We start from the raw sequence: 14224 nt of genomic DNA on the forward strand, positions 1-14224 counted from the left end.
ATTGTGCAGAATTTAGAAAGGAACAGAACTGAGATCTCTATGATTCCATAGCTGCAATGGAAAAATGAAATATAATTAGATATGGCTGTAGTGCAGCCGCTGTACTGCCTTACTTTCTGATGAGTGAACTCTGGAATATGGTATGTTGCCAGATTGATAAAGATTGGGACTAGAAGAAAACATGTATATGATTGGGTTTTTTTAATTATTTTTTCTCAGACTTGCTATCAGGATTGGCATATGCATCTTTGTGATGTTCTGAGTTTGCTTCATTCAAAGGTAAGTCAAAATTTTATTTAAAATTATGCATGAGAGGTGACTTAGTATATCCTTTTGTCATTCCTTCAGTAGATCTGTTCACACTTGCCTCATTGGATCCCTTTTGGAGAATCATAAGGCATGTGATAATCTACATGGTGTATTGTATTAGGAAAGCCAAAGGTTTTCCTTCCTGTTGCCACTGTGTGCTTTTATGAAGTCTGCTGAACATCCTACAGTAAGGAGAGATGCCCCCCTCAATTCCCAAAAAGCCCTTGGAATGGCTGTCCTAGGATGAGAATTTGGGGTCACAGTCACAAAATCATCCACACTGCACTGTGGGACAGGATGGTCATGCTAAACTGAAGAGAGAACTGGGAGACAGCAGTAACACAATGGTTCGTGGTATAAGGGCTTCTGAGTTTATGTCTGAAGAAGTTGTGACATCTATTTTTGGCTCCAAGATGTGCTGAGACGCTTCTTAAAACTTTGAGAGGAGGTGAATCTATTTCTGTAGAAATAGCCACAGTGTTTGGTTTGTGCCATATATGCGATAGAGATGGTTTCCCAAGGCTGACAAATCATGCAGATTTGTAAATTGCAACAAATTATTAGTGTCAGTGTACCACTGGAGGTAATAATTAAATAACTGAAATTAGACTTTGGAATACTCTCAATTAAATTTAGAATAAAATGAAAAATCACACGCTGCCATCAATTTAAAGAACTTTATCCAAAAACACAACTTCCATCTGATGTTAACAAAACTTCTCATTTTCACCACAGTTAAAGAACCAGCACTAAATACACACATAGTGACAGCAGTCAATAACTGGAAAAGAACAGAACAGGAGCTTAAAAGAATACATTTCTGTTGACTAAATTTGCTAATTACAGTAGGCTTAGAGAAAACAGGGCATTTTCAAAGTTTTTCTCTTTACAGAGATTCGCATTTCAAGAACAATGATTACAAGAGTAAGGGGTTTTCTTTAAACCAACCCATATACTAAAACCAAAAAAAATAATACAGAGAAGCCCTGAAAACCTGTTAGTGTACAAAACAGGGTAGAGAGAAAGCACAAGAGAATTAAATTGTCTAGCGTTATTAAGAAAAATAACAGTGCAGACAAGGGCTCCTGTAAAGCTGTTTTGTGTGAGCTGAAAGATGTCATTTCCATATGACCGTGTTTTTGCGTGAAGTACAGATGCTTTCAGAAGTGTCACTATTTAGCTTACTTTTGAAGAAAAAAGAAAAATTAGGCAATATTTAAGCTAACTGAAAAACAAATGTTATAGGCTACCTCACAAAGCTGCTACTGGATTTATTTACGTTCGTTTAAAATTTCACTGAGACTTTGCACTCCACTCCTTTCAAACTTCGTAACTTCAGAACTGAAAGACCTCTTTGTTAAGGAAAGAACAAATATTTCTCAGGCTAGGTGATCAGACAATAGAAAAAATAGTGCAACCGTTGCTACATTATATACCCTTCGAGCATATCTATCAAAATATTCAGACTTGGTTTATGTTACCTTCTCATTTAAAAAAAAAAATACAGTTATGCTTTCTTTCTTTTGATTAGGAAATTACGGACATCTTTAGATATATTTTAAACAAAACCCCAGCAACCCCAGAGCTAGTCCTGCATGTTGATCCACTGAAGCAGACGTGAGAAGTGCAGAAGAGTGTTATTAATCCAGTTGACTCCAGGTGGAGGCAAAGGTCCCTCTGGATGGAGCAGCTTGCAGGCTCAGGGACTTTGATCACCCTGTGAAGGTGGCAACTGAGACGAGTTTTAGGCCTAAATCTGTAAACAGTTCAATCTTTTCTCATTAGTGGGACTGAACTCCAGAGGAAATGCGGTACCACCTTTAATGACTGCAGCTCAGGAAACTCCCAAAGCAGTGCCAGAACAAGCAGGGAGCTGTGAGGGAGGCTGCCCAGCGCTCTCGGTCCTGGCCAAGACATATGCTTCCTTCTGCTCACCGTGAGATTCAGAAATGCCCGGTCTGGCTACAGCAGCTTGGCCGTGCATCTGAGAACTACAGGTATGATTACATTTGCAATGGCTTAGCACATTGTTGTTGTTTTTCTTTACTGACTAGGCTAGTGTTTAATGGCCTTGGCCCTACACTAAATCACGTGAAGCTTTTCTGTTCTTACTACTACCCTCTTCTACTCCCCTTGTCTTACCCCAAGTGTGTTACCACTGATTCTGATGTGCTAGAAACAACCAAGGACTTGGGGTTGGGAACAGCTCAGTAAATGCTGACTGCAGAACAGCGTAGTATTTGTAAAATCTGAATTTCTAAAAGGTAGCTTTGGGTTGTATGGATATTGACAATACAGTTACGATGCTTCATGGCCACACCTTACTCTTCTGCTTGGGGGAAACACTTTGCGGTTTGCTAAGGCAGATAATGATTACAATCTTCCTACAGGAAGAGACCTTATATTGCTGATCTTTGCACTTACTGTGTTAAGTCCTTAATTATCACTTACTGTCAGTGAAAGTCAGTCAAGGAGGTGGTTAAGAAGGGCTGAAGAACATTGCTGGCTTCCAAATGCTCACACGCTCTGATGCCAGGGAACAAAAAGAACACAGAGAAGACAAGGGGAGAAATAAAATAAAGGCAGAGAGACGTGGTGATGACAAAGGGTTTACAAGGATGAATGCAAGTTCACACCAGGTACTTTAAGGAGGAATGATGCAGCCTAAAGGACGGGGTAGTGATTTTTGAGACATTCCTGAGAAGCAACTTGTCTCTGTCCTCAGCCTTTCTAATGTCTGGGTAGTAAGATCCCCTTTGAGACCTACTGGCATAAAGCTGTAGAGTAAAATGAGGCGCTACTACTGTACAGATGATACTTGACTCATTAACTTTCCATGCTTAAGAAACTTAGGTATTTTTTTGCTGTTGCAGGGAGAATAAGCAGAGCCTTGGAAGGTAAATCTTGTATGTATACTGCCAACATGGGAAGCTTTTTGAGTATTTTCTACAACTGAAAAATATCTTCACTAGCAGCCTGCATAGGAAGGATAGAATGAGTGGGAAGATGCTCCTAAGACTTTCTCAAAAGATGGAAACACCATTCCATTTGTGCTCATATGAAAGAACATTTGCCTTAGTACCAACAGATCAAGTCTGCCTATGACACTCAGGCAAACCTGCCTTCAGAGGCATGTCATTGAGGTGTTTACATATGTGACAGGTTTGTGTTACCAGGGTTACTTTCTTTTCCAGTTCCTGACTGTGTTGCTTTAATTCCCAAAATATGTTACTGCAAAAGTAGGTCTGGTCATATTGCCTTGGTGTAAATATTCTGGTACAGGCCAGAATGAGATAAAATTGCCATGCCATTTTGTTCTTCAAAGGCACGTATTCCCCTGGAGTCTCCGAGGTAGAGAACTGGACACCTTCCTCCTTTGTGCCTGAAGGACCAAAACCTAAAACGGGACATGGCTGGTGCCTAGCTGTTTGCAGTTCCCTACGCACCCAGAGAAGAGCACAGCGGTGACTTTGTTTTCCCTGTTTCCAGTTGGTAAGACACAAAGAGGGGCTGTATGAGGAAACACAAAAAGTTAGTGTCAGTCTAAGGGCAGTAGCAGACTTTAAGGCCTCAGGTTGCTTTAATTTATTTAGGAAGTTCCCAGATCAGGAGCAAAGGGCTAACTGCATGTTATATCGTCCCTATATCTACCTTATGTTGGCTGACCAATGTACCAATAACAGCGTACCTAAACAATATTAATCTCTGGCTCTTCTGCAAATGGAATAAATGCACTTGTTTCCCTGAGGATTAGAAACTGTAAGATGGGGAGGGACATGCTGTACCTGATGGTTAGTTCACTTAAACTCAGCTTAGGTGGTGCATCCAGGCAGCCAGCACAGCTCAGAGGGGCAGAGCAGTTCATGAATGCTCAGCTCTGCCTGTCAGAACCCTGATGTCTGACAGTATCACCAGGGACCTGCCTGCCCTTTTCCTTTCTGTGCATTAACTAGATGAAATCCAATTCTCAGAGCTCTGAATTCTCCAAAAGCACAGAAGCGTTTTGATCTGAGATTCTGGGTTTTGGCCTATTTATTGCAATAATGGAAGTCATCCTTTAAAAAAGAGTAATTTTCCAGATTCTGCTCTGTGATTAGCCACAGGAAACCCAGTAAAATTACACTGGATAAACGGGCAGAGCTACGTGAAATTAATAACACTCAGCAGCCTGCAGAGAAATGTGAAGAGGATATTAACAACTGGAATTGTTTGAAAATAAAAACCAAAAGCTTCTAATAATAGGCAAAATATATAACAACCAATAGACTAAGGCCTCCTGTTTTCATTTGGTCCCAGAGACAAAGGCGTATTTTCCCCTTTATCTTCAAATGGATGTACAGGATAAGACTATAATGGCTAGCTGCTTCTATTTACTCTTGATTTGGGACTTGTTATTACAGGCTGCTCCACAGTTGGGTGGGATGCTGACTGCCCTCAAGTCCCATTGCAAACAAGGATTTTGGAGAGGGGATCTTATTACTTCTGAGATATCTATTACCTTACTTGCCCACTCAAATGGCTAAATACATTATTTCTAGCAGACAAGTCTCTCTGCTACTGTTGCATCAGTTTCAAAATTTGTTGTTCGGTTTTGCAAATATGCACATAAATGCATCTTCCTCCTCCACTGCATTTTAGGAAGATGTTAATGCTGTGGACAAGCACAGACTCCTAGCCCTGCAGATAAAACTATAACAGGAATAGCTGTTCCCCACTCAGTTCTCCTACCTATTGCACCTTCCTCCATAATTGTTCAGCACTTAGTCTTTGCTGTGCTGGCTGCAGAGTTGCCATGTCAAGCTGCTGGCTGCTTGGAGCAAAACAATTAGCATTTAATTACTTTATATTATGAAAATGGGAGAGGGACTTTTTACAAAGGCATGTAGTGATAGGACAAGGGATAATTTTTGTTGCCATAGATCCCTAGAGGCCATGGCTAGAAGAAACTTGTTAGGGCATCCAGTTCGTCTCCCTGCTTCCCATGGATCTTTAACAACTTTGCAGAGCACATAGAGTATGGCTTCATGTGTTCATACAATGAAGTTTACAACATAGGTAGAGGTCTAACACTGCAGATAGAAAGTGTTTTTTGTCTGTTACAGAGCAAACTCCAATCAGGATCTTCTAAGTGGTATCTGTGCTAGATGCTTTCATTTAAAGCACAGATCTTCTACAAGTTGAACCCTGCTATCATGCTGATACAAAAGCACAGAGCTCTCTTCTGCTTTTACCGAACAGCTTCAGAGAACAGGTCTGGGGAACGTGTTTGGGTTTACCAGTCACCCCTCAGTGAGTGACAGTAGTCATCTAACTACTGTCAATTGGACATCCTTGCTCCAAGGTAAGGAGGAGCTACAGCACTCCAAGTCTAGCTGTGTTGATGGTTCAGGGTATAATATATACCTGCATAAAGAAGCTGTAACTTTTTTCACAGACAACACCTATGAAACATCCACTATTCATCCACTTCTCCATTCCCCTCTGTAGTTTCTCTGAACTTAATGACAGATGAGTCCCCTTTTTCAACAGTTGACTTTAAACCTTCCCTAACGTCCCAGAACTAACCTCCCAGAAGATGGAAGTGGTTGTAGTGGATGAAGCCAGAACACAACATCCAGAAACACAGTGTGCATGTTACCACTATCAAAGCAGATCGTAGTGGGCAGAACTGGTTCAAACTCTCATTTAGGAATCTTTAATACACCTGACAATATTTTGTATAGTGTCTCGCACGCAATATCCGTGTGCCTGCATCCTAAACCTATTTTTTTCCCAGCAGAAAAGGTGCACAGTTTAGCAGTTTAGCTATGAGACAGGGAAAGCCTGCATTTGCTGCCTGCACCCATTTTGCCATGTCACACTGTCAAGCCAATTACTTTAATTGAAGTTCTGTCTGGCCCTTCTTGACAGCTTAGCCTCTAATGGTGAAAATATGTATGACAATGATCTGGATGTGGGAGGCAGAACTCATTGTTTTCCAACACTCCTGCTATTATTATCAATTTCACATGAAAGTAGGGCACTTTCTTTGGAAAAAGCAACACAAAACCGTCTCTCTGTTTCTTTAGCAGAGTGGTGGTTCTTTACTCTTCCCGCTCTAATGCTCTTCTTCATGGGTGAAAAATTTAGTCCAGTGCTTTGGGAGAGAGATGTAAACATCGCTAATTGCACTAAGATTAATATTCTAGGAATTTACACAAAGCACACCATTGGCAAATTCATTAAGCAGTAGAATAATGCCATTGGACAAATACCATAGTGCCAAACTGGTTTTTACCATGGTGGAAATGTTTTGCTCTTCATGCAACAACAGTGCTTGTAAGATCTGGATTAACTAAAGACCCTATGCAAACACTGAAGAAAAAAAAGTCCACGAGTAATTGGTACAATTACAAAGGCAATAGGATATCAGAAAATGGCTGGGGACAGTACAGTACATTAAGCAATATTTCCATGGGTCCTACGTGTTTGTACACCAGACCTTGTCCTGCTCATTCCTTCCAATTCTGCATTGGAAACTTCTCTGTAGCCTTCCAGTCTTACTTAACAGCTTGCTTTCTGCTCAGTGAGAATCGGGAGGAGTGAAAGAAGATGAAAAGTACATAGTTTATGCAGCTCCCCTCTTTTTTATTTTCCTCTGCCTGTGAAGGAATGAATAGCTATTTTAGGGCAGTGAAAATCATCGTTTTGGTATCAGTCTTAAGACTACAGCTATTTTATTAAACAGAATCTACATTCTGTCCTGCTGATCTTCCAGAATTGGGCTGTTCATACTTTTTTCCAGCACAGATCTCATCTGTCCTCAACCATTTTCACAAAATTTTGCCTCCAAACAGGGAAATAACTACACACACAGAAGCAGGTAAGTTCAAGTGAGTTGTCATTGTTTTTCCCATCCTCAAAATAACTTTTGTTTCTTTTCTCCCCCCTGTTAGCTCTGTTTGCATCTTTCCCAGCTTTAAAGGCCAGTTCATAGAGAGGGAAAAAAATAAGTATACACAATGACTATGAGCGGTTATAAATACTGATTTGGGGTATGCTGCTTTGATTCAAGTAACTGTCCACCAGCTCTGCTGGAAAGTTAGTTTAAAGAGAAAAGAAGAAAATTCAAACCTCTCTACACATTCAGTAGCTCTTAGTCCAGTGGCAGGCAAGTGTCAAAAATAGTCTCTGTCCCTGCAGACAAGGCTTTCTGGAATTAGGGTAGTAACTGTATGAGCCAGAAAACCTATACAGTATATGCAGACATAGAGGAAGGATTTGTCTACTATTCTCAAAGCGCAGACTTTTTATGTATTTGTGTTTATTTTTTAAGGGGAAGAGGGAAATTTCCAACAGAGGTGATTTCCCCCCCCCCCCCCCCCCCCCCCCCATCCCTCAAGATTCTGTAATCTTTGAGGTACGCAAGGCTACAGCTTCTTTTGAAAAGATACAGCTCTTGTAAAGGAATCACTCATAGGAACAATGCAGTGAAAATATTGTCTCTCATCAGAAAAAATGCAAGTGCTAACTGGAGTTTATCACTTGCCTAAAGCAGGCTACAAGAAACTCACTTCCAGGAGCCTCATCAGAATCCAGAGACATATTAATACTGAAATACAAGCACTTGTGTATCTGTCACTTACTACCTTTCTTGTGCTGTTTCTATCCCAGGACATACCTGCCTCTTGCAGTCCCTCTCTCATGAGCACAGTAGTGTCCAATCTTTCTTCCAACTCTTATTTTTCTCACAGACATCATTCACTGTTAACTAGGCTTCGCAATTTCTCCAGATTCTTCTGATACACTGATCAGCTTACGAAAGTCCATGGCTTCTGCAGGAAATCTGGACTGCAGTGAAATGAGCTGAAAAGCATGGTATTTGGCCTTTGTTTCCTGAAAGGGACACATCTACAAACCTGCAATCCAATACCTCCAGCCAGAAATGGGCGCTTGGGCTGCTGCTCTGTTTAACGCTTCCTCCCCGGAGTGCAGAGCGTCTGCAGACCAGCCACACCTCACACCAGCTGTGCCTCCTCCTAAAAACAGCAGGCAGGTTTAGCATCAATTCACAGATTATCAGATCCAGTAGCTGATACTGGAAGGCAAGTGTTGGATAGCATGCATCTGCCTGCCACAGCTTTAAGACTCACGATTCTGAACCCAGCCTAGCAGTGTGTGCACATGCTGAGGACTCACACATGATGAACCTGGACTTCATCAGAATCGAGCCAATGCTGACCATTTAGTCCATCTGGAAAACTAAGACGTCCAGCAAACATGACAGAACAATCTCATACAACGTTATACCACAATAAAAAACCGCACAAAAAAGCTGACAAAATATGGAAGAGCTGCTAGAAAAATCTAAACGGTAGAAAATAAGCACTTTCTATATACATCTCACTTTCTCTTTGTATTTACTATACCCACGTTGGTGGTCTTTGTATTACATTTCTATACAAAACTGGTATTGGCTCTGTTCTCAATTAAAGCTCTCTTCCATACAATTCGCAATTGCATTCAAGCTGTCTGCCATCAAGATTCAAGATGATTAACTTGCATTTCATTTTCATCACTGTGGCAGCACTTAATCAACAAGTCCCTACCTATATGTATTTATATAGATATACATGTATATATACACACATACATACACGTGACAAATACTGTTGCAGTTATCCTCTCTTCCAGTGTTTGGAGTGATAGTCATCCTAGAAGGTAAAGGCATACACCACTCCCACAACCACAATATTTCCAATTGTTGCTATTATTGCAATCCATAACAATATGGCATCATTTGAAGAACGAGATGTCTCTTCTGGTGGATTTGGCATGGAAGAAGCTGCATGGACGTTGGCTGATGAGTTAAACAAGGAGTACTCCGTACTAAAGTCCTCGTTGGGTGAGTCCATAAAGGCTCCTCCCATAACAGGAAGCTGTGAAGAAAGATACAGAAAAATTAGATGAAAGCTAGTATCTGTATTTGCTTTGTCTCAAAGTCATTACAAAAGACTGCCCAACAGCAAACCTGCAAATCTACTGAGATTTCATGGACATGGTACTAGTCTGTCAGGAATACCACAGACACACACCTTCCAGCATTTCTGTTAGAATCAATATTATTGCAGAAAAACTATGTATATTCCATGGGCTATACATAAGAGCTAGCACGCAGGCTCCAAGTCAACCTAAGTAATTATATGCATTTAGAAAGAAGAGATACAGCTATCCCCAAAGCACTCACACACCAAAATGTAAGTTTACAGCAACACAACTGTTTGGTGACTACAAGCAATAATATACTGCCATAAGGCATCAGGCAAGCACCGCAAAAACATGATACAAAGAATTTGTTCCCCTTTTAAGTATCACTTAGCAGTGAACCCTTGATTTACATAGACATCATGCAAAAACATATGAATTGCAAAAGTTCTTACTGTAAAGCTAACTTCACTTGCAAAACACACCATTGCAATGCTTCAGGATTTATAAACCTATGCAGTGGAAAACTGCAAACTGGATTTTGAAAGGCTCCATAGCAGTGAAGTAAGTGGCAGATTTCCAACACTTCTTCCACCCCAGGCTTCTCCTACTGGGAAGGACAAAACTTCTTTGGTACTTTTAGTGGATTTCTCAGTGATACCAGGAAAAGTTATCAGTAAGACAGCGGTTATTCAATACAGGGATATGGTAAAGTTAAAGAAAAAAGGAAATGTTTAACCTTGTCCTTATACACATTCCAATACTTCATCCTAGATCACAGCACATATTCTTTACGAGTCAACAACTATTTTAACCTCTATACAGAGGTGTAAAATTACATCCTTCTGCAAATGTATGGGGGGTTCCTTATTAAGGCAAGAGAAGGATACCTACTGCAGTATGAAGATCATCTAGTACTAAAAAAGGGTCCACACAAAAGCTTTTTGCTTCCATCCTTGTCCCTTGTATGTGCCAGAATGCAGAGCTGGAAGTCTCCCCCAGCTCACCGAGTGCAAACTCCAGTCTCACCCAAGTAGAGGACATTGTTTCAGAAAAAGCTGCAGAACATCTTCATATATCTATAAACACTCAGGGCACACACTTCTGAATATCATGTAAAAAGCCAAAGATTTGCTCAGCAACCTCAGGAACAGCAACTGTTATGTACTGCTGGGAGAGCATGAGCTCTTCCTGGCTGTTGTAATGCCCGAAGTCTCTTCAGTACTCTAAATTGCCAGAGGACTGTAGTAGGTAGGTTTACTGGGGGGGTGAGAGCAAGACTACACACGACAGATGGACATGGGAAGCCCAGAGCCATATGTCCAAATCTCTCTGCCAGCCTGACCAGAAGGAAAAAATTCCATCATAGCATTGATGACTGGTTTGATCTTCAGCAATAAGTAAAACCTAGACATCAGTGCATCCTACCTACACTTTTCTTTCAGATCTGGTAGAACTCCAGAGCTTCAAGGAAAGCTGAAAAAACTCTGAGAATGCTCTCGCTAAGCAACACTCTTGCTGCAACACCAACCAACCTTTTCTTCTCCTTCCATGCTGCTGCTGTCACCTTCCAACCTTTGGATGCAATTTTAATCTCCTGGTTTACACCCTACTTGTAAGTGCTTTTGGGGTTTTGGCATTATTACTCTTCACCTTTCTCAACAGGCTTCCTCCTACAACTGAAACCCTGTCTCTGTAACAACAAAATAAAAATCCTTCCTGCTACTACACTACTAGTAGTACCATCGTAACTTTGAAGTCACCGTGGCCTATGAATAACAGAGGAATCAGTCTTGTCTTTGTTCAGCCACATCACAGAAGGCTGCTGTACCATCAGCCTTCACTTACCGTGCCCGGCACTTACTGGGCTGAAAAATTAATCTCTTTTAACACCCTGTCCTTCAACTCCCGCATCACATTTTGACTCTCCCTGTAACCTCTCCCTTTGGTACCAAACCGCACCCCTCCAGGCTGTGTGCAGCTGTGCTATGGAGGGTGCTGAACAGCACAGGACTTGAGGATACAACACCTCTCCTCTCCACAGTGGTGGCTGCAATCTACAAATTGGAGCAAAGAATTTGAGAAGCTCGAGGGTAAAGGAAATAAAAAACTTCTTTTGCTCACTATCCACAACATTTTAGAGAGCTATGAAACACGGAGCCTTTCAAAGCTGACTGCTGAACGAATTTCACCTGTACTAGAAAATATCATGTCACATTCAAAAGGAAACAGAGAATGATGAAAGACCACAATGGATATGTCATACTAACTAATCCACCTTACATAAACTTAGCTTTGAGGTCAAATATGGTTAGACAAAAGGAGACTGCAAGAAACCAAACAGGAAATTGCAAAAGCAAATTGCAAAAGTAAAATTTGATACATTCTCCCTGCATCAAAGACTTCTGCTGCCAGTTTCAACACCAGAGTGTGCTTTAAAGAGAGCAATAGCTTCTATTTCACATCAAGCCCAGCTTAATGTTTTGAATCCAATTCCACTGGCCTTTTTTGTTTCTTGGAATTTGATAAGGAAAACATTTTTCAGTTTAATCAGTATTTTTTTAATGTAGAAGTTGCCATAAAAAGCAATTCTGACTTCAAACAGAAGTGTATTTATGCAGTGATGCTACCAATTAACAGCTATGGAGACACTAGTCAAAGATTTTTGCAGCAAATGACAGGCATACGTTTACCACAAGGGCAGCAAAATGCTCAGTCTGAGGTGCATGCCTCCTTAGCAAACCATTTTAAGGGTATCAGCATTTAAGATTGTCAATTCTGCAAAATCTTTCAACTTGAAAAATCATCCAAAATATAGAGGTGCACATATATGTGCATGTGCCCAAGACAGTGGAAGGTCATGAGCACTGTTCTGGTGAGTGATACCTGGTTTTGGGGCCATCCATTCTGTGCTCTCAGCCAGTTACTTGAAGTGACAAGCTTCTACCCTGTTAGTCCACCTGGTGCTGTTGCAGACGCAGGGAGCATCCATGTAGCAGCACAGCTACACACCACACTGCAAATGATGTCAGAACTGAATCTCCTCATACCGTGTAAGGCTCAAGCAAGCTGTCTGCACCATCTGAGGGGAACACATGGTGGAACAGCTCATCTGAATCTCCGAAAGGCTTGCGGTGACCTGATACAAAGCACTGACATTCAGCAGCACCTGGCACAGGCTCTTTCTGTAAAATTCACTTCCAATTTTTCTGTTTGTAGGTCAGTAGCACTTTGCCACAGATCTGGAAATAAACCTTACTGCCAATTTCCCATTTGCAGAAACTGTCTCTTACTAAATGTGTATTCCCCGCTTCTCACTGCTAAAATGGCCTCACATAAGAGCGCAGGAATGGCCATATGGTGTCAGACAGAAAGTCCATCTCCCTTGTGTGTTAGCTCCAACGGTGGCCATAAATAGATGCTTAGGAAAGCCAGAGCACGCCAGGACAAGCATGTCTGATACTACCCCTTACCAACTCCCCGCCTCCAACTGTTCTCAGCTCAGAAAGTTCATAAGCCAGATGCTCTTACAATGGATTTAATAGCTCGCAAAGAATTTTGCTACCACGAACTTGTCCAGCCTCAACCTGAGCTCATCTAAAGCTGATCATCCTTCTCAGCCTGGCCTCTTACTGCCGTCTAACAGTCAGGGTTGCCCAGTGATCAGAGTCACATAAATCATCCCTGGGAGATATGCTCATCTCTCCACTGGAGAGAGGGAAGCACGGGCGATTAATATCAACTGGCAATCTATCTTTTTGGTAGTTTAACTTCAGTGAGATGAATCTCATCGCTCAGTCTTGATGTCTTTGTTCTCCCAAAAGGTACTGTATCTTCCCTCTGCAGTCTTATTCAAGATATTACATTACAGGCTGCAAGACATCCAGACCCGACACTAATGGGAGTTGCAAAGTGCCTGTGATGAACAGTCAGCTAAGGATAGAAAGCCTGCAGTGCTTTCTGTGCTTGCTCTGTCTGTGCCTCTAAAAAGCAAACAGATGCCAATTTACATCAGCCAAAAACTGCCCCCATGCCACTGCCATTACAGCGACCTGCAGTCTGGTTTAGCCTCAGAGGATTTTTACAGTTCAGGCAAAGCTGTGCAGAGCCTGTGCCACCCTCCCCAAGAGCACTGGGTGAGGAGGCCAGCACAAAGGGTTAACTGGGAAAGGCGACAGTGAGTGACACAGCAGGAACAGATGGCAAGGGGGAATGCTGAGCACTGTTCGGAAATGAAACTCTTTTCCTAGTGACTATGTCAATAATGTTAAGTAGTGCTAATAGTACGTTGCTTGCTAAATGGTTTCTGGGACTGGCAAAGAAAGAACTGAAATCATTAAATAGCAACAGGCAGAAAACCAAACAGCAAAATGTCAAGTGATAATGAGAACACCTACTGTGCTAATATCTCCCACTGACATCCAAAGGGATGCTTTAGGGTCACGAGGAGAACAAGGGACTTGAACAGTTAAGTGAGACACTTTCTAGTTAGCAGAAAAATCCTATTTTATAACAAAATGATTCACATCAAGGAAAAACAACATGTCAGATGCCAGTCACTGATACTCTAAACATGATAGCTTTCTTAAGCAGCATCACATAAAATCCATCACTCAGCAGTAACACCGCTCCCCATCTTTGAGAATCAGGTGTCTGTCATTTTTTCATAGTCAGCTACAGAAGCGTAACACTATGTTCCTGCTACCTTATTGGGAACCCAGGCTTAGCACAGAGATTTGAAAGCAAATCTTCCAGTAGCCACTTTCCCGAAATTAGGAAACCTCAGCAGCAGCTTTCATGGCTGTGCGGTACCTTGGCCCTGGCTTCAGCACACACCACTCTGGGAATGGGATGCTGAGAAGTGAAATGTCACCTTGGCTCAGTTGTTTTGTAAAATCCCTGTTGTTACTTTCGAATATCTAATTTTTCAGTGATTCTTTTTGGTTAACTT

The 14224-nt window shown here is 41.5% G+C and overlaps 1 protein-coding gene across 1 annotated transcript in view; it reads right to left on the reverse strand.

The window, feature by feature from the left end:
* Positions 1 to 972: 972 nt before the first annotated feature.
* The window catches only part of C7H14orf132 (chromosome 7 C14orf132 homolog), a 44051-nt gene continuing 30799 nt past the window's right edge, over positions 973 to 14224 (reverse strand). Inside the window, exon 2 of the mRNA XM_037395492.1 lies at positions 973 to 9227. Coding sequence (XP_037251389.1) covers positions 9003 to 9227 — 225 coding nt within the window. The 3' untranslated portion in view covers positions 973 to 9002. The remainder of the gene's footprint in view (positions 9228 to 14224) is intronic.

This window comes from Falco rusticolus, chromosome 7 (genome assembly GCF_015220075.1).
Source record: "Falco rusticolus isolate bFalRus1 chromosome 7, bFalRus1.pri, whole genome shotgun sequence".
Taxonomy (NCBI): domain Eukaryota; kingdom Metazoa; phylum Chordata; class Aves; order Falconiformes; family Falconidae; genus Falco; species Falco rusticolus.